Raw genomic sequence first — 21,453 nt, forward strand, 5'->3', positions numbered from 1 at the left:
GGTGGGGGCAGGATAAGGCCGAGGCGGTGTTCTTTCTGCCTTTTCGGCCTGACACCAGGAGTCCCGCCTCCTACACAAAATCCAGCCCAATAAATTATTGCTAATTAATAGTTGATTGTTCCAGTACACATTTTGAGCTGGGTCAAACTGGCACATCTCTTAAATTCTCAATTTAAAAAAAAAATTGGGGTAAGTAAAGGGCCAACATTCAGAGTACACAATACCATCAAGGTTGAAAAGTGAATAGAGAAGCCAAAGTGAATCAGATAGTAGAAATTAAGTGACACCAAGCTAGGACTGTTAAATGAAAAAAGGCTGGGCAGGAATTTCTACAGCCAAAAATCGGCCAAATCAGCACAAAAGATCGAGGCATTTCAAATGCAAATTATGTCTAGCGCAAATCAACTTTCCGCAATCTTTTGGCTAATTTTTTAAAAATTGCAAGAAGGAGGCTTCACCCATAAAATGGGTCAAACCCCCAGACCAAATCTGTGCTTTTTTCGCTAATTGCATCCATTTGTGGGCCTTCGAGGACGCTCGCAAAATTTAAAATTTTTTTGGTTCGGCGCATGGACGCTTAACAGACACGTTATAAAAGTATTTAAATATTAAAAAATTTAAGAAACCTTCTACAACAGACCAATGTAACTAGTAAATGGTTCTGTATAGATTTTAAATTCATTTTCAGTAAACTGATTCTAAGCTGTATTAATCACACCAGGTTACCACTCTCAACTACATCAAGGAATTTTTTAATGTAAAATTTAAAAAGAATGTTCTACAATGCTGTCCAATTGTTTAGGTTCAAGTAAGATTTTTCGTTTGGCAACATGCAAATAAAATTGTGCCGAGACTTGAGCAAAACACTTCTTAAAACTAGAGCAATTTGCATCCAGTTCCCCAACTGTGCCCAAAGTGGAAACTGCTGGTCATGATATTTAACCAATTCCATCATCAAATCTGTGTATGTTGACAGGCAACTTAACATCTTTGTGAACGGGCTTCTTCTAGATACCACTGTTCACAACATCATAAACAAAAGTGTCCATCAAGATTATCTACCTCGAGTCCCATTGATCTGATTTGGTGTCATATTTGTAAGTTGGTCTGAAATTAATTTCTCCCTCACTGAAGTCTGCAAAAGCTTTCTTCGTTCGGCGCTGAATATTCAACTGAAAAACATAAGGATATAAACCAAATAATTGTCCCATAATCAGATATTAAACATATTTTAATAAAATCATGCTCCTAGCTTAAGTTAAAAACAAAGGAAAGAATGCAAATTGCATCCACTTCCAATACAGATATACTGAGAAGGATATGGAAATCAAATTGCCATATGTGACGACAAAATACAAACCTACACCAACATTTCTCTGAACTGCAAAGTAGTAAAGACTTACTTGGAGTTTTATATTGCTATCAGGACATACTTTCCCCCTTAAATACCTTCAAAGGTATACCAGGTCTTGAAGCAAAATCACACTTTCCAAGATGAGCAATTAGTCAATAATACAAAAGGAATAAAAAAAATTGTGCTTTTGCAAAAAGTTCTCTCTCCTGGAAATTTTGACAGTACTTTGGTAATTTTAGCGCTCTGCCATCACTTCCTCAAAGTTTTTCTTCCTGTCTTGTTCTTCAATTTGACCTAAAACAGGCCTGAATTTAAGTTCCAGCTCATATAACGATTCTGAAAACTAACACATATAAATATTACTTGAAACAAATATGCTGAATATGCTTGAAATTTAAGCTGAATCCAAAAAGCAAGCAATAAGAGGTATATTGGGTCATGTTCAGTAGGAAATATACCCAATAAGCTACTGGGAACAGGATTAAATTCTCTCCATGCTGATCACACTCAAAAATCTGAAATTTTGCAATTAGCTGCTCATCTTTCAACATTCTACTTATACTCCAGATGTTCCATTAGTGATATTTAAATATAGAAACGGGTTGCTGGTATAGTCACCAAACCTGGATATTTTAATAAGCAGTCACAAAACTTATCAGGCATTCTCAAGTATAACAACATAAACAAGTTAGCAGTGCCAAACAAAATCAGCACATTTGAAAATGTATTACTTATAATTACAGTTCCAATGACTGCACTGAAATTATTAGTGACACTATTTTCACAACTCCAAGGAATTCAGCAAAACAGTATAAAATCAAAGATTTAACTTTCCTTACCTGGTCGTATTCCAATAGTTTCTTTAAGTCTTGTCTCTCTATCAATGCCTTCACTTCACTGGCATCTGGGAGGCAGAGTCTGTAATTCAGGTCCCCGAGCCAAATAATAACACTGAGACAAGAAATATAAATAATATGAGAAAAGGTCGGAAAATGCTGCAACTGGTTTGGAAAGATGTAGAAATTACATGCAAAAATTCTTCTTACTGCACAAGGTAGTATGATGATCCCCATTCACAAAGAAGTGCTCTGTTCAAACAGGAACCTCTGTGTTGTGAACATTTGAAAGATTGTACATAGCACAACTTTTCCAGAAAGACAGGTAATGAAATCTGCTTTTTAACTCCACTTATGAAAGTTATGGATTACTTGGTTTGCAGTTGCAGCTCATGTTAGCTATATTATTCACTGCCTATTACAACTAATGGTGCTTCATTTCTAATGTTGTGACTTTTTTTTTACATTTTTCCTGTGCCAAGTACCTGGATGGCAGAGGACTAATCCTCTTTCAACAGCCCTCTACTGCCAGATGTTAGGAAATGCATAAAAATACTTTGGGTTGTTTTGAAACAGAAATGCTGTGTTTATTAGGTCTACCTGCAGATTTTTTTTGATTATATACTACTTCTTGCAATAAATGTGATTGGCAGGTTTTACACAGAGCTAAATCAGCATTGTGTTTTCCACTGATTGAAAAGGATCTGAAGGACACAGTGGATAGTCTGTACAATTTCCAGTGCACCTCCAAAATAGTAAGTGTTCACTGTTCATTTGTTGGCATGCTTTATGATATACTTCAGGTGAATTAAGTTCATAGGAAGTGCAGGCTTGCTTATGGAAGCTGACTTATTGCATTAAGCACAAGTAAAAACTATACTGGAAGACGCCCGAATTGCAACACAGCACTGCTTTTTCACCTCAGCAGTCTGGGTTCAAATTTGAAGGGACAAAAAAAAAAATCCCCTTGTATTCTCTTCATAAGAGTCCTGAATAGAATAACTTTAGACTGTTTCATTCCAGTTTTCAGTGAGCATGGATGGACCTACAGCAGAAATTTTTTTACTAACTGGTAACCAAAGTCAGAGAAACTGGTGTAAGAAATGTTAGTGAGGTAAGGGAGGGTGTTCTTCTGAGATTGGGGATGACATACATTGTTGGAGCACAGAAAAGGGTGCATTATACTGCATTTTAACATGTTATTCCTGACTCTGAAGCGCTAGAGTCCAACACTGGGTGCCTGCATTGAAACAGTATCGTATGACCCAGTGCAAATATTCCTCACCTTGATGAGTACCAAATTCACACACACAAAACAAATGGTTGTGCTTACACTGGCTGAATATCAACTCTTCACTACTTAATCCCCACTAGCAGACATTCCTCCAGCCTTTTTCGATACTCACTCGTGTTTACTAATGTTTATAGAAGGTTGATTCTGCTCAGATACTTGGAACGTCATGCGAGCGCAGATATCTTTGTAATCCTGATTCCGTCTCTCAAAGTCCTCCACGTGAGCAGCTAGGTGGGAGTTCACTATACAGAAGCTTGTGTTGTGAAAGACAAACCGTACTGCCACTCCACCTTTATTACCCTGAGAATGGGGACATCCACATGTTAATTAGTCTTTCTCAATTCAGTTTTAGGATAGGCTCCCTAAATGGATTTTATTAGGATACTGTTTTAGGATTTAACTTTCCATCAATTTCCTTTCCACCTGTAAGAAAAATTTACACATCTGAACTTATCTTATTTGCTGAGGAAAATTGAGAAAGCTGTGTTAAGTTTCCCAAGGTCAAGGAAGTAAAATTCAGGCCAGCTAGTTCAAATGCAGCTACCAGTATGGAAGGAGAATTTTAATCAGGAGCAGAGGATTCAATTGAGAACAGATACCATCTTTACAGAAAAAGGTTCATCAAGAAGCTAACATCATTACCCCAGAGGATGCTGAGGTATTCAGCTCAACTACATTCTGGAAACATTGCTAACTACAAATATATAGATTTTGATCTATTCAGTAGACTAGCTGTCTAATGCTATTAACATGTCAGATATCAAAGGAGTATAGTGAGAAATTAATCTCAACAACTTGTAGCAATTTCAGACTCTGATTTAAACTGTTAAATTATACTTAGCGAGTGTGGGAAAATGACGCACTGACACGGAACACAAAAGTCCGAGCGTATCAGGCCTGTGTCCTCAGTACCTTGCTCTACGGCAGCGAGGCCTGGACAACGTATGTCAGCCAAGAGCGACGTCTCAATTCATTCCATCTTCGCTGCCTTCGGAGAATACTTGGCATCAGGTGACAGGACTATATCTCCAACACAGAAGTCCTTGAAGCGGCCAACACCCCCAGCTTATACACACTACTGAGTCAGCGGCGCTTGAGATGGCTTGGCCATGTGAGCCGCATGGAAGATGGCAGGATCCCCAAAGACACATTGTACAGCGAGCTCGCCACTGGCATCAGACCCACCGGCCGTCCATATCTCCGCTATAAAGACGTCTGCAAACACGACATGAAATCGTGTGACATTGATCACAAGTCGTGGGAGTCAGTTGCCAGCATTCGCCAGAGCTGGCGGGCAGCCATAAAGACAGGGCTAAATTGTGGCGAGTCGAAGAGACTTAGTAGTTGGCAGGAAAAAAGAGAGGCGCAAGGGGAGAGCCAACTGTGCAACAGCCCCGACAAACAAATTTCTCTGCAGCACCTGTGGAAGAGCCTGTCACTGCAGAATTGGCCTTTATAGCCACTCCAGGCGCTGCTTCACAAACCACTGACCACCTCCAGGCGCGTATCCATTGTCTCTCGAGATAAGGAGGCCCAAAAGATACTTAGCAAGTCAATTAATGCTGAATTACCATGACGTCACTGAACTGCCTTTGCAACCTCCACTATTCATTGTCAGTTAACCCTATGAAACAACTTGCATATTCAAGTGTCTAAATTTTAATTATGCTAATTATGATCATGAAGTTAATGAAGAAATTAGTTCATGACTATGAACTGGCTGCTTCTTCAATGACGCATTTACTCAATAGCTTGTGCATATCCTAACGGGAGGTTGGCCGTGGGTGACGCAAATGCGAGATCAATCCTAATTGGTTGATGGAACGTGGTGCGACAAGCCAAATTTAGGCTTAGACTTGGCAGTAAAACCCAGATGGCTCTTTGCGTGGAGTTACTGTGAAGTTTATGGATTCATTGGATAACTTTAGATTAATAGGTTATTGATCCCAATATTAAAATACATCCCTTACTTTTTTTATAATTATACTTCCCCCCCCCTTAAAATCATGATGTGAATTGTTTTTGTCACATTTACAAAAGAGACCTCAATGTGGAAAGAGGTAAATATTGCCAGCCACAATTAAAAATAAAAAACATGTTGGAAATGTACAGGGTAGTCAGCATCTGTAACGAGAGAAGATAGTTATGACATTTCAGGTGTGTATCCTTCCATATTAATTTTGTTCTTACCATCTTTCCCATGATTCCTGTCCCTACTGTCTCTGCTTCCACATCTCTTATGTGCTTTTCATGCTCCCTTTTAGCAAACACGATCATCATCATTCCAACTAAACGAATCAATTTAATCTAAAACATGGCAAACAGGAGAGAAAAAAAATCAAGGTACAATCTACATTCGTGAGCACCTATGAATGACAGGGAACATACACAAAAGGAGTAACAGCAGTAAAATAAAAACAAAATGCTGGAAATACTCAGCAGGTCAGGCAGCATTTGTGGAGCGAGAGTTAATGTTTCAGGTCTGTGACCTTTCATGAGAACTGGTAAAGGTCAGAAAAGAATTAGGTTTTAAGCAAGTGGTGGGGGGGGGGCGGGGGCGCAGGAGAACAAAAGGGAAGGGGTCTGATTAAACAACAAAGCTGTCCTGGGACAAAGGCAAAGAGTGTGTTAATGCTTGTGGTGAAAGACAAAGCATTAGTCCAGAGAGACTTAATAGCAGAATAATGAGCAGCTCCGTCTACATGAAAAACAGGCAGACGGTTAAAACTAAAATAAAATAAAAACTATAACAAAAAAAGGCCGGTCATGCTCTGAAGTTATTGAACTCAATGTTCAGTCCCAAAGGCTGTAGAGTGCCTAATTGAAAGATTAGGTGCTGCTCCTCGAGCTTACATTGATGTTCACTGGAACAGACCAAGGACAGACATGTGGGCATGAGAGCAGGGGGTTGTTGAAATGGCAAGCAACCAGCTCAGGGTCATGTTTTATTTCAGATTTCCAGCATCTGTAGTATTTTGCTTTTATATAGGAGTAACAGTAAGTCTTGCGATATTTTTGCAAGGGGATGGAGAAGGTAAAGGTATGCAATTTTTTTTCATTCCTCTTTTCTTGGGTCTACCATTGCCATACAATTCCCCAACTGTGAGAATAGACAAGTGATCTGCTCTCAGGCCTCAGTCAGCTAGTGGCATCTGTGTGGAAAGCTCAGGGAAACTGGTCCTTCAATTCCACCTCCCTCCACTTGGCAGATTTCTAATGCATACAGGACCTTTGCTTAATATCTCATCCAAAATAAAGGCAGGCTCGGGTCTGCAAATGAAATCCGACCTGAGCCCGACAGAACCACATCCAACCAGAGCCCAACCTGGCCAGAGTCCTTCCATTTTTTTTCCAGTGCCCGACCTGACCATCAGTTAACCCACCTTCCGTTTTTCACTTTATTGCTTATCTGCACAAGCTTAAAATAACTAACAAAATCACATTTCCAGTCCAAAAATTATATTAACAGTGAAGCCACTTACCGGAGGTGGTGTTGAGTGGGTCCGACCCAGCCCGAGCGCCGGACCCGGAAGTGCGACCCGACCCGAACCGGAAACAGGTCGTTGAGTCCCGTCAGGTTCGGGTCGGGTAGTCGGCCTTTAATCCGAAAGACAACTTAACATTCCTTCACTATGGTATTGAAGTGCAACTATTCTGCTCAGCTGAATATATTTAACTTTAAACTTTACTTTCCTTGTTTCAGCCTTCCATGGATTCCTGTTTTCAGACTGTCTCCTTCAGTTGGAAAGATTTAACTAGCTGTGCATGCTGTTAACTTCTTCCCACAATACCCACCAGTGTCACAGGATAATCAATTCATTCTGTCATGCCAAGAAATATGCTAGTGGAGAGTCTTCTAATCCAATACGGATGCCTGAAGGGAAAATTACACTGATGGTGCCCAATTGTAAAAGATATCAAGGATACCTCCTCTGATTTAGAATTTCAAATTGTTTTATATTTGTTCATGGGATGGGGGCGTCGCTGGCTAGGCCAGAATTTATTGCCCATCCCTAATTACCCTTGAGAAGGTGGTGGTGAAGGAGCCTTGGTGAATTGTTGCAGTGCATCTTGTAGATGGTACAGACTACTGCCACTGTGTGTCGATGATGAAGGGAGTGAATGTTGAAGGTGGTGAATGGGGTGCCAATCAAGTGGGCTGCTTTCTCCTGGATGGTGTCAAACTTCCTGAGTATTGTTGGAGCTGCACCCATCTCGGCAAGTGGAGAGTATTCCAACACACTCCTGACTTCTGCCTTGTAGATAGTGGACAGGCATTGGGGAGTCAGGAGGTGTGTTACCCGCTGCAGAATTCCCAGCCTCTGACCTTCTCTTGTAGCCACAGTACTTATATGGCTGGTCCAGTTAAGTTTCTGGTAAATGGTAACCCCCCCAGGATGTTGATTGCGGGGGATTCAGCGATGGTAATGCCATTGAACATCAAGGCGCGATGGCTGGATTCTCTCATGTTTGAGATGGTCATTGCCTGGCACTTGTGTGGCACGAATGTTACTCGCCATTTATCAGCCCAAGTCTGGATGTTGTCCAGGGCTTGCTGCATCTGGACACAGCTGCTTCAGTATCTGAGGAGTCACAAATGGGACTGAACATTAATTATCAACAAACATCTCCACTTCTGACCTTATGATGGAAGGAAGGTCATTGATAAAGCAGCTGAAGATGGTCAGGTGTAAGTCACTACCCTGAGGAACTCCTGCAGTGATATCCTGGAGCTCAGATGATTGACCTCCAACAACCACAATCATCTTCCTTTGTGCTAGGTATGACATCAACCAATGGAGAGTTTTCCCCAATTCCTATTGACTCCAGATTTTCTTTGGAACCATACTTGGTCAAATGCTGCCTTGATGTCAAGGGCAGTTACTCACCTTTAGAGTTCAGCTCTTTTGTCCATGTTTGGGCCAAGACTGTAATGAGGACAGGAGCTGAGTGGCCCTGGTGGAACCCAAACTGAGTGTCAGTGAGGTTATTGCTGAGCAAATGCCGCTTGATAGCACTGTTGACGGCTCCTTCTATCACTTGAACCCTAGCTATTCAAAAATAGCTAATTTTCAGTAAACCCCAGATGCCTCCTTGATGAGAAGTTAAGATGAAGTTTAAGGATTCATTGGATACCTTTGGATTAATAGTTTATTGATTCCAGTGTCCCAATATTAAAACACATTCCCCGAGTTTTAAAAAAAATAATTATACTTTCTTCTCCCTTAAAATCATAATGTGAATTTAATACAAGAAAACTCAATATGGAAGGTGGTAAATACTTCCAGACACAATTACATATTTTTTAAAAATGCTGGAAATGTACAGGTTAGTCAGCATCTGTAAAAATAGAAAAGATTGGTTATGAAAGTTCAGGTGTGTATCCTTCTGCGATATTAACTTTGTTCTTACCATCTTCCCTAAAGGTGTTGGGACTTTGAGGACATAAAAGCACCATATTAATGCTTACTCTTCAGTGCTATTTTCAGTTTCCCTTTTATTGTGCTGCGTAGTTGTAGAAGGGCTTCCCCCTAACCTATGCAAAAATTGATACCTTTTTGGAAAGACTTCTTATACAGTTGGTAAAAACAGGAGAATAGCAGCAGTTTCTTGTAGAGATTTATTCCTACGATATTTAAAAATTTCTAATAAATAAAAGCTTCACTACTGATTAGAACTGCTGAGGTCTTCATGAATGGACTACAGAAAATGAAGGCCATTTTTCCTCCTAAAAATAAGTTCTTCAAAATAAAGAGTTTCTGTTTGAATCTTTATAGATAACTGATCAATTACTTACATTTAAATCTCTTCAAATATTTAGGTACTTAAAATTTTCTCCAATTTGGAGGAACTGTAACTTACTTTGTAATATTTGGATTTATGATGCAAACTTCTTTCTGCAGCACTCAGCCATTCTTGCTCCTTGGCAGAATCAAAGTAAAAGAAGGCTTCGGTACTCAGATCCAACTCTTGAAAACTTAATATCAATTAAAAGAACCAGTGATTAAAGTGAACACCACAATCAAAATCCATCAAAAAGAAAAATAAATCGTGTAAGGTAAGGCTGTTACTGTTCAAAAGATTCTAATTAGGTAGCAGTAACAGAAAGAACTATAATAAATAAATCATATATTGGTACAAATACATTTGTTTTAGTCTATGACTATTTAATTACAAGGCTCTTACCCCAGGCAGTACACATCAGGTGGTTGAGGGTCAGCACGAAGCCAGGGATCCAAACTAGTGTCGGGAGATTGTCCATTCACATTCCAGGTGCCAACGAAAAACCTGGAGACAGAATCATACAGGAAATTTTCATCTAGTCACAATCTAGGATTCAAAACTGAACTTTCCAAAGGGAAATTCAACATCTGATTTTTTTTAAAAAATACCAGTTCTATTCACATGTAGTGTAAATGTGATGATGGCAAAATGCACAAGTGTGAAATTGTCTTAGGCACTCCAACCGCTATTTTACATTACTGAGATGGCTTTGGTAAGATGGGCTGCTCTTGTAGCTGAAGATTTGTGTCGACATTATTTATCTCATAGAGGGTTGGTAGAAAAGGGGAGAGGGTTGGTAGAAAAGGGGAGAGGGTTGGTAGAAAAGGGGAGAGGGTTGGTAGAAAAGGGGAGAGGGTTGGTAGAAAAGGGGAGAGGGTTGGTAGAAAAGGGGAGAGGGTTGGTAGAAAAGGGGAGAGGGTTGGTAGAAAAGGGGAGAGGGTTGGTAGAAAAGGGGAGAGGGTTGGTAGAAAAGGGGAGAGGGTTGGTAGAAAAGGGGAGAGGGTTGGTAGAAAAGGGGAGAGGGTTGGTAGAAAAGGGGAGAGGGTTGGTAGAAAAGGGGAGAGGGTTGGTAGAAAAGGGGAGAGGGTTGGTAGAAAAGGGGAGAGGGTTGGTAGAAAAGGGGAGAGGGTTGGTAGAAAAGGGGAGAGGGTTGGTAGAAAAGGGGAGAGGGTTGGTAGAAAAGGGGAGAGGGTTGGTAGAAAAGGGGAGAGGGTTGGTAGAAAAGGGGAGAGGGTTGGTAGAAAAGGGGAGAGGGTTGGTAGAAAAGGGGAGAGGGTTGGTAGAAAAGGGGAGAGGGTTGGTAGAAAAGGGGAGAGGGTTGGTAGAAAAGGGGAGAGGGTTGGTAGAAAAGGGGAGAGGGTTGGTAGAAAAGGGGAGAGGGTTGGTAGAAAAGGGGAGAGGGTTGGTAGAAAAGGGGAGAGGGTTGGTAGAAAAGGGGAGAGGGTTGGTAGAAAAGGGGAGAGGGTTGGTAGAAAAGGGGAGAGGGTTGGTAGAAAAGGGGAGAGGGTTGGTAGAAAAGGGGAGAGGGTTGGTAGAAAAGGGGAGAGGGTTGGTAGAAAAGGGGAGAGGGTTGGTAGAAAAGGGGAGAGGGTTGGTAGAAAAGGGGAGAGGGTTGGTAGAAAAGCCCATAAACTAGAAAATAATGATACTGGGTTTTATGCAGAGGCACTGAATATGAAAGCAAGGTAACAATGTTGTATCGGTACAAGACATTGGTTAGTTCATATGACTTCCACAACACTTCTTCACAATCTGCATTGTGGAAGGACTCCATCCATTCTGCCAGTTTCTCCATCACTGTCACATCTGTTCTGATGTAACATTCCATACCAGCGCTTCTGATGGGTCTTTTTCTTCAACCAAGGATTACATGATGCCCCGCCCCCACCCTCCCTACCACGGTTGACAGGGCCCTTGACTGTGTCTGCTCCATTTCCCGCACTTCTGCTCTCACCCTTTCCCCTCCTTCCCAGAACCACGACAAGGTTCCCCTTGTTGACACCTTCCATCCCACCAGCCTCTGTACTCAACAGATCATCCTCCGCATTTCTGCACCTCCAGCGTGATGCCACTAGCAAACACATCTTCCTGTCTCCCCACTTACAGCATCTGAAGGGACAGTTCCTTTTGAGATGCCCTGGTCCACCCCTCAATCACCTCTCCCCTTCCCAAGGCACCTTTCCATGCAAGCACAGGAGATGCAACATCTGCTCTTTCACCTCTCTTCTTCTCACCATCCAAGGCCCTAAACACTCCTTCCAAATGAAACAGTTAATAATGTGCACTTCTTTCAATTTACTATACTGTATTCGCTGCTCATTATGTGGTCTGCTCTACACTGCAGAGACCAAACGTAGATCGGGTGATTGCTTTGTGGAACACCTCTGTTCAGTCCGCAAGTGTAATCTTGAGCTTCTGGTCGCCTGTCATTTTAATTCTCCACCTTGCTCTCACATTGACCTCTGTCCACAGCCTACTGCAGTGTTCCAATGAAGCTCAAGGAACAGCACCTCACCTTTCAATTAGGCACTTTACAGCTTTCAAGACTCACTGAGATCAACAATTTCAGACTGTAACTTCTGCCCCCATTTTGTTTCCTTTTTCTTTGCAGATTTTGGTTTTACTCTTGTTTTTGTTTTCAGATGGCAGTTGTTCATCATTCTGCCATTCACATCACCTCTAGACACATCCTTTGTTTCTTTACTTGTCCCTTTATCACTCCCTTTGACCTTGCACCTCCCTTTTGTATTTTGTCATTTAATTGCTCTTGTATTCCATGCAATCACAGATGTTCCCTTCTGTTCTTTTTCCCCACCCTCCCCTGTTCCACTTGCTTACAACCTATTACATTTCTCAGTTCTGATGCAAGGTCATCAACCTGGAACGCTAACTGTTTCTCTCTCCACAAATGCTGCCTGACCCGCTGAGTATTTCCAGCATTTGCTGTTTTTTATTTCAGATTTCCAGCATCTGCAGTATTTTGCTTTTGTATTGGTTAGTTCATAGTTGGAGTACAGTTCTTCTTGGGCAGTCCCTCGGGACTGAGGACTTGCTTCTACGCCGGTTCAGTGTGTTCTAACATGACTAATCTATTGTCATGCAGGCCCCCACCTGCCAAGAATGAGGCACATTAATTTCACCACATGAGCATTAAAACTTGAGACTGTTGCTGGGAAGAAAACAGGGCCTATCACAGGGAATTGCCAGGCCCCTCACTGGAAAGACATTTTTGCATACTACCAGACAGTGTTGGAACAAAGGAACCACTCCATGCTTCCCCAAAACACAGAAGTCGTAGTCAGACTAGTTTAGTCACATGACTAACTGGCTGTTGCAGAGTTTTGAACTGAGTGTTTTAAATTAGCCACAGAGAATTTAAACAGAGAAAGCTCCTGGGGGATTGAGAACATCTCTCTCCTGTCTGCTCTCATTTTGCTCTCACCAGCTTCGGAATCCACTGAAGACACAGGAACCTCAAGGCAGAAAAGTCTCCTACAGTGAACAAGGTTTAAAAAGAATACTGGGCCCCAACAAAAAGCAAGAATTACTTACAAGCAAGGACTCTACAGTGAGCTCGAAGCACAGTAACAAGAAACTCTTCAGATATTGCCTTAAACTTCTCCACTTTATTTTTCTTCTGCTTTCTGTCTCTATTTGCATCAGCGTATCGTGTATGCATGCTAGCATGGGGCGCGGCGTGTATCCGTGGACGTTAACCGAATTAGAGTTTAAGTTTTAATAAATTTCACTTTTCTTCTTTAAACCTAAGAAAGCCTGTTTGTGCTCATTTCTTTGCCTTATAATTGGAAAGCGGTGAACAAGGATTCACCAAAGGGGAGCTCAAAACACAGTGTGTTTAAAATTAAATCATGTTACAGTAAGACCAGGTGAAGGCTGAAAGGGTCCCCTAGACACTTTTCTCACCTGATTGTAACACTATCTAATGCGTGAACCGCAGACAATACCACATGTGGGGCAGGTGACGTTTGAAGAGTTGGACAGGCGAGAGACTTCAGAGCTGTGTGCTCCTTCTGTTGCCTGGACTTGGCACCCATCAACATCTCACAAGGTGCTCTGTACCTTCCCGAATGCACCTTCTTCACTTTGAGTTTGAGAGACAGGGTTTCCCATAAGTTGGTGGGTATGTTGGATTCCTTCAGTGATGCTTTGAGAACGTGCCTGAAGTGTTTCCTCTGTCTACCTGGGAGTCTTTTGGGGCAGTGAGGCTCAGAGTACAGCAGTTACTTTGGGAACCTTCTGTCAGGCATGCGAGTGCTGTGGCCTGCCTAGCAAAGCTGGTTCTGGGGATTAGCACCCTCGATGCTGAGAATGGTGGCTTGGAAGAGGATGCTGATGTTAGACTGCCTACCCTGCCAATGAATGTGAAGGATTTTACAGAGAAAACGTTGGTGGTATTTCTCCAGTGCGTTCAGGTTCCTGCTGTAGATTGTCCAAGTCTCTGAAGCATTTATGAGTGCAGGGATCAATACTGCCTAGTCCACCATTATCTTAGCCCTGGATTTGAGGTTCTGGTCCCTAAATACTCTCTCCCTCAGTTGGCCAAAGGCAGAGCTGGCACTTTGAAGGAAATGGTGGATTTAGTCATCTCTGTCTGCCTTCGTTGAAAGGAAACTCCTGAGATACACATCTCATCGTGGATTCTGCAGGAGTGGCATAGTTTTCTGGATGCTTAAAGAAAGGTATGCTTCAGTGAAGGAGTCAACGATGACTTGGAGCTCACACACATGCGTCATCCGCATACTGAAGCTCAGTAACAGAGGTTGGGGTGACCTTTGTTTTGGAGTGGAGGCAACAAAGGTTGAATAATTTCCCATCTATCCTGCAGATTATCTCCACTCCTGTGTGGTGTTTGCTGGAGGTGAGATGCAAAATTGCAGCGAAGAAGATGGAAAAGAAGGTTGGTGCAATGACAGCGCCTTGTTTGATGCCAGTCTGCAATGAGATAGGAACTGTGGTGGTCCTGTTGGTAAGGAGTACGGCTTGCATGTCATTGAGTAGCAGGCGAAGAATGGTGATAAATTTCTACGGTTAGCCAAATTTGAGCAGGACTCTTTATAATCCCTCACGATTGATGAATTCAATGCTTTCATGAGGTCAAATAAGATCATGTCCAGCAGTTGACACTGCTCCCTACACTTTTCTTGGATTTGACACGCAGTGAAGATCATATCTGTAATGCCTCTCAGTGGGCGAAATCCACATTGCAGCTCTACAGGGAGCTCTTCAGCCATTGGAAGGAGTCGGTTCAGGAGAATCCTTGCAATGATCTTCCCTGTGGCAGACAGCAGAGAGACTCCCCTGCAATTACCACAATTGGATTTGTCTCCTTTCCTGAAAATGGTCACAATCACGGCATCCCTGAGATCTTCTGGCACTCCTCTTCCCAGAGGAAGGATATGAGGTTGTGCAATTGCACCAGACATGTAATATGTATCACTGCCGTGTTTCAGGATTTCAGCAGGAATTCAATCTTCTGCAGAGGCCTTGTTGTTCTTCAGTTGATGGATGGCTTTTCCATCTTCATTCTGGGTCAAGGTAGCACCAAGGCTGAGCCCGGTAGTGTACTAAGAAAAGGAGTTAAAGATGCTTGGGTCAAAGACAGAGTCTCGATTGAGGAGCTCTTCGAAATGCTCCCTCTAGCAGATGCTGACTGCCTCTGTCCTTGATGAGCTCTTAGTGGGGTGGGCCCTAAAGTGTTGGGGCTGTAAATGGCCTTCATAGCACTGAAGAATCCATGCACATTGTGGCTGTCTGCAAGCTGTTGAATCTCTCACACTCTTTCCCTCACCATTCATTCTTTACGTCACGGGTTTTTGGAATACTGCACATAGTTCTGAGTATCCATTATGAGAAAGGGTACAGCAAAGATTTATCAGAATGATACAAGGAATGAGAGATTATAGTTGGTTAAAAAGTGGAATTTTGTCTCAAAATCTTTTTGAAGCAGAATCTATAAAAATTTTAAAATTAGATAGCTGCTTGATAAGAGGAACATTAAAAATTGCTAATCAGCCTGAAAATCCTTCCATTACTTCACACTATTCTCCAAGGGAAAAGTGTGAAAATATGAAAACAACAATGTTTTTATTCAATGGCTTAATCAACTGGAACATGGCATCATAGAGATGGATGATCAGCTCGATCCACAAAGTCCTTCTAAGTAGTCACTTGTCTGGATGAGGACACTCCTTCAAATACGTGTCAGACAACAGGAACTTCAGACTTGATTGTGATTTCTCGCTTCTCACGATAATAAACACTGGACTTGTGTAGTGTGCTTTTGAGCTCACGGAATAAAATAAGCCTAAAATGATGGGACAAAAATGTACTCCCTACGACAAATGTTAGGATAATTAAATGAAATGAGCCATCAATCCAGAACCCATGCCCTAACATTAGGCTCACAATCCTATAAAATGAGATGGAAGATCATACAGACCTAAAGTTCTGAATGTTGACATATTCTTTTTCACGTCGTGCAAGAGTGTGTTTAATCAGACCTTCTCTGGCCACAGATGGATTATTTGGCTCAAATAACTTCCGCATTGTGTTGGATACTCTTGGTTGTCCGTTCCATGACCCAACCTTCTCAATAGATGGTCTATAACATTACAAATACATAAAGATAATTATGTCACTAAGTGCTATTTTCAAGTGTGTATGAAAAGCAACCAAAAGAGAGAGAAATATGGAACCTATATAGGATAGAAACTACTAAAAGAATTCGACAATGTGAATGAAGCCAAGAACTTGCTATGTGGGGAACAGCTAGTATTACTTTGAACTCTACAGGTCAAAAGCAAAGATGATAATGGAACACCAATTTATGTTATCACTCTACTTAAGATTTTAAATCAATGCCAGAAAGGATTAAGTTTTTCAGTGATAGGTATCTAGTTTTTATCTACACATGAAAAAATATTTAATTATAGGATTAAATTCAGAGCAGCATGCTTTAAACTCAAGATACGAATTGAAGAAATCCATGCAGACAGCTAATTGCTTTTAGGAATGACTTAAAATTGGCACTTCCCAGGAAACAGTCAAAAATGGCTGACGGTGGCTCCTTTAGTGCCTCAGTTGGCTAAGAACATGAATAACTGAGACTTACAAAGCAATCCCAGGTTTGATCACATCTCTCTCTTGATGACAAAGAATGTCATGGTGCCCTTTTGTTACCATGAGTAGAAAAACTGGCCAGGATTTCTAATGCTTCTCGTTATCTGGTAACCCTTCCTGGAAAGTTTGTATATTGAGTAATGACAGGACTGGGTTCTATTAGATCCTTGCTGTCAGATAGCATACAGACATTCATAGTCTAAACTCACACATGAATAATGACCACTGGATCTTCATTTTTATTCTTTCATGGCATGTGACGTCGCTGGCAGGCCAGCATTTGTTGCCCATCCCTGATATGCCCTTGAACTGAGTGGCTTGCTAGGCCATTTCAGAGGACGGTTAAGAGTTAACCACATTGCTGTGGTACTGGAGTCACACGCTGTCCAGAACAGGCAAGGACTGCAGATTTCCTTCCCTAAAGGACATTAGTGAACTGGATAGGTTTTTACGACAATCCATCATAGTAATGGTGCCATGAAACCGAGACTAGCTTTCAATTCCAGATTTGTTTTTAATTAATTAATTGAATTTGAATTCCACCAATTGCCCTGGTGAGATTTGAACCAGTGTCTCCAGGGAATTAGCCTGGGCCTCTAGATTACCAGTCCAGTAACATTACCATTCCACCACCGGGTACCAGCAGACGATCAGTGCCAGTGGAGCTGTACATCAGCAAGGAGTCAGTTTCAGGAGAGATGAAGGAGGAAAGGAGAAAATTCTGGTTGATTTTTCTACTTTTTAAGCATGAATGATATTGCAGTTGAGCCTGAACATGTTTTCGCATGATGTTCAAGGTCGCTGAATAAGGATCAAAAGTTTGAAATCCTGGCTGATTCCCCTTTCCCACTCTAGTCAAAAGATGCACAGGCCAATTTTAGTAGCCCAATTGTGGTCCCAGCTAATTTTGCACAGTCGTGCATGACAGTTAAATTTGTTACTCACTCGATACGAGAAGACATTGCCACAGGTGCAAAACTGCTCCCAGTTTGATTCTGTTGATTCTTCTTCTCCAGATTTAGAATATCAGCAAAATCATCATCAAACCTAAACTCTAACAGAGAAGCAAACTACTAAGTAACCAACTTTAAAAAATTTTCTTAAACTAGTTAATGTATCCAGAATTGAAAGGACATCACATATTTAACTATCTGACACAATGGTTCTGAAATCTGTAGGGAGGGAGGAGCGGCACAAGTTTGTGGCCAGGAAACCCGGAAGTCCTGCAGGACCTCATTAGCATGCTTTTTTTTTTAAAAACTCCATTTCCCACCTGGCCAGATTGAGGGGCTGATCTACTGGAGGTCAGGAAAGCCAGCAGTTGGCGTCCCCAGCTATCAGACGATGGGGGCATAGTGGGAGGATTCAGCACGAAGTGAGATTGCAGTGTGGAGTGGGGACATCCGAGGGTTATGCAGGTAGGGAGAGTATCAATGGCAAGGTTATCTATTTAATCTCCACACCCGATACATTTGGGGGCTGGGTGGGAGGAAAATAAAAAGAGTGGGGATGTTTAAATTCCCCCCCCCCCCAAGCGAAACAGAGGATGCATCATAAACACTGTTTCAGAGTAATGCTGAATATAATGCAATTTATACTGGCAGATTCATTATAATTCAAATCCTTCCAGGTAAGATCTAATGCTGACGTATGGGGACATACCATGGAATGGCAAATACAAACAGCTTCATTAAAACCAACTCACACATCACCACTTTCGCTTCAGTTCTCAAAACTGTGGTTGGTGGGGCAGGGGTAAGTAGGGTGCTCTTGTCTGCAGACAAAAGCCTGGGCTTTTGGGTTTCCTTTGATTTAACTTTTGTCTATAACTTCTTACTCCCCTTGCCTTTGGGATTGGCAGCCGTGGCTCACTTGGTAGCACACACATCCGAGTCAGAAGGTTGCGGGTTCGAGTTTCACTCCAGGACTTGAGCACAAATATCAAGCTGACACTCCAGTGCAGTACTGAGAAAGTGCTGCCTTTCAGTTGAGACGTTAAATTGAGGCCCCATCTACCTTTCCAAGTGGACATAAAAGATCCCACAGCACTATTTTGAAGAACAGCAGGGGAGTTTTTTCTAGTGCCCTGGCCAATATTTCCTTCAATCAACATCACAAAACATTTTATCTGCTCACCATATTGCTGTTTTGAGACACCTTGGTATGCACCAAATGGCTGCTGCATTTCCTACAACAATGTCTACACTGCAAAAATACTTCATTGACTGTAAAGCGCTTTGGGGGCGTCCTTGGTAATGAAAGGCCCTATATAAATGTAAGTCTTTTTATCCAAACATTAACATAACTTGTTATGCTATTCAGACACTTTCCTTTGACTGTCTCCACCCTTTAAATTTCACTTAAATACATTTCCCTGTTCTTGCCACCAGTGTGCCATGTAAATGCACAAATATGCACTGAGCGTTATGCTAATAAGCTGACCGTGAAAAGCTATGTGTAAATAGGACACAAATTTGAATCTGTCTAAAACCCACTTCTAACCAGATGGATCTAAATTCCACCAAATCAAGCATTTAGGTATAACATTTTACATGGTTCAGGATTGTGTTACACTGAGGTTGGAGAAGCCCATTGTCTCCCTCTAGTCCCACTACTCCACTGGTCACTATATATCTTTAAAAATATTTTAACCAGTTATGAACCTGGCCAATTGTATACTTTTATCTATCCATTTCAGAATACAAGCCCACCAACCAGGTTTCTTTAATAAACAAATTTTTTAGAAAACAAGACTTATTCAATAAAGATGCAAAGCTCATTAATACACAGGTTGAAATATGAAAGTATAAATATATTTCCTTCTAAATAACCCAACACAAACACATACACACACACACACACACCAGTTAAAGGAAAAAATAAAGAAGCTTGCTCTGCAGAGATCGACTTTACAAAAACAAAAATACTTTGACCAAATACATGTTAATTCTTGAAGAAAAAAAAAAGGATATGAAATGTTCCAGACGACTTTCAGTCTGGTATCTGGGTACACATAGATGGCTGTCACTGGGATCTTTCTAGAGCTGTTCTGTTCAGGAGAGGTCGAAGAGTAGTCTTGCAGGCTTTTCGGGAAAATTACTGCACCAGTGGATTCAGTGATTACACTGGATTCTCAGAAGATTTTTCAACACAGGTGGCAAAAGATGAGTTAGGTGGCTTCTCTCTCAGTAGGATACACACCAACTGAGCTCCAGACAATATCAAAAAACGAAATCAAAATTCCTGAGCCATAAAACCAGACATGTGACTTCTTGAAGTCCAAACAGTTCCATAGTCCATAAGGCCCCGGCTGTTTACTTAGCTTAAGGCATGCGACTTCCAGGAAGTGCTTTTAAACAAAGTCCCAAGTGTGGTAATTGTTTGCAGTTGACAGAAGATTATTGAGCCTTCTCGGGAGGCAACATTTTTTTTTAAAAAAAGGTTGTAGGCCTGATTATTCAGTCTTAAACTTGTGGAGGTATTGCAGAGCTCTTGTGGTTGTAATACAGCTAAATGTTGGTGGTGCGTAGTTTACCTTCACAGATGATTAGTCTCAAATTCACTTTGTGATGTCTCTGCTGTGGTGGCTGTTCTTGGTCAGCAGGGTTCTTCTCTTGCCTGCTGGATCCTTCTCACAGGTTTTTTGAGATGTTGGATTGATCTCCCCTCTCTCTCTCTCTAGAGAGCTACTTTTTAAGGTAAAACATCTCTCATTAGTTTCTGTCAGGAGATGCATGGCCCTCTCCCTTGTTGTCACCATACAATGGGCCAAGATATGATAACCATGGACATCATTTGATGCTTGAATGGGAATCATTCTGTTATGATGTTACTACTTTACACCTTATTCATCTTGGTTTGGCTATGAGCCAGACTGTCTCCAGCATCCTCCGTTAGTCCATTCACATCAGTCATTAATATGCAACAGCTCCTTTCAACTTCAAAGGGGTTCTCCCCAGAGCTATTTCATGAGGTCAACGAGCTCCATCTTTGGAAACGAGTTAATGGATTTCCTGTACAGGAGGGGTCACATGGTCACTACTCCATTTTGACTGTGTATAAGTTTCCATGTTCTTGTGATTTTGTTTAGTTAACTTTTTAAATTCACAATTCTTTCATTTCACTCTTTATTTCATCACGGCACAGTGGCGCGGTGGTTAGCATTGCAGCCTCACAGCTCCAGCGACCAGAGTTTGGTTCTGGGTACTGCCTATGCGGAGTTTGCAAGTTCTCCCTGTGATCGCGTGGGTTTCCGCTGGATGTTCCGGTTTCCTCCCACAGCCGAAGACTGGCAGGTTGATAGGTAAATTGGCCATTGTAAATTGTCCCTAGTGTAGGTAGGTGGTAGGAAACATGGGATTAATGTAGGATTAGTAGAAATGGGTGGTTGTTGGTCGGTACAGACTCGGTGGGCCGAAGGGCCTGTTTCAGTGCTGTATCTCTCTCTCTCTTTCCGTGCATGACAATTGCTATTGTCATATTAAGAATTGTAGTGCAAAAAAGATATATTTTAAAAGATAAAGCACAAATGTGACATGTAACACTGTGCTCTATATACTAATTCTCTCCAAATATTGAAGATTAAAATACAGTACACTTCATGTTCCATTCACTTCCATATTTTGTATATTATTTATAAAGTTTCATGACACATAGCAGCAGAAAGTTGGGAATATGATGGACTGGTTCAATATGACAGATCTGTTACACTTCTTTCTGTGAGGTAGTCAAGTCAAAATATTCTGTGACAAGAAAGGCAATAAATCAAAGTCAGCAAAGTTTTACTGAAAGGCAGGCCATACCCGAAAACTTTGGCAATACCATTCTTGCAGGGTGTAGTAGTTTGTAGCCAATGAAGGCAATGTGAAAGAAATATATTGCAAGTTAGTGGGATACATTGTACCTTTAATGTAAAAGTTCACTGAATCAATGTGATGGGTAGGTATGAGCCAGGATGAGAAACATTGGTCTAGATTTTTACTCACTCAAAACCCATTCAGAGTTAAAATTGGCTACATTTAATCCAAATTTTAAAGTAATAAAGA

General features: G+C 41.4%; 1 protein-coding gene across 2 annotated transcripts in view; it reads right to left on the reverse strand.

Annotated features, from left to right (window-relative positions):
• The window catches only part of ocrl (OCRL inositol polyphosphate-5-phosphatase), a 181,982-nt gene that overhangs the window by 57,023 nt on the left and 103,506 nt on the right, over positions 1–21,453 (reverse strand). For both annotated transcript variants that reach the window (XM_068047560.1, XM_068047561.1), the window contains exons 7-14: positions 17,354–17,462; positions 15,729–15,890; positions 9,671–9,772; positions 9,347–9,461; positions 5,675–5,791; positions 3,597–3,784; positions 2,194–2,305; positions 1,063–1,172 (exon numbers count right to left, since the gene is read on the reverse strand). In XM_068047560.1, the coding sequence (XP_067903661.1) occupies positions 1,063–1,172; positions 2,194–2,305; positions 3,597–3,784; positions 5,675–5,791; positions 9,347–9,461; positions 9,671–9,772; positions 15,729–15,890; positions 17,354–17,462 (1,015 nt within the window). The remainder of the gene's footprint in view (positions 1–1,062; positions 1,173–2,193; positions 2,306–3,596; positions 3,785–5,674; positions 5,792–9,346; positions 9,462–9,670; positions 9,773–15,728; positions 15,891–17,353; positions 17,463–21,453) is intronic.

This window comes from Heterodontus francisci, chromosome 15 (assembly GCF_036365525.1).
Source record: "Heterodontus francisci isolate sHetFra1 chromosome 15, sHetFra1.hap1, whole genome shotgun sequence".
Taxonomy (NCBI): Eukaryota; Metazoa; Chordata; class Chondrichthyes; order Heterodontiformes; family Heterodontidae; genus Heterodontus; species Heterodontus francisci.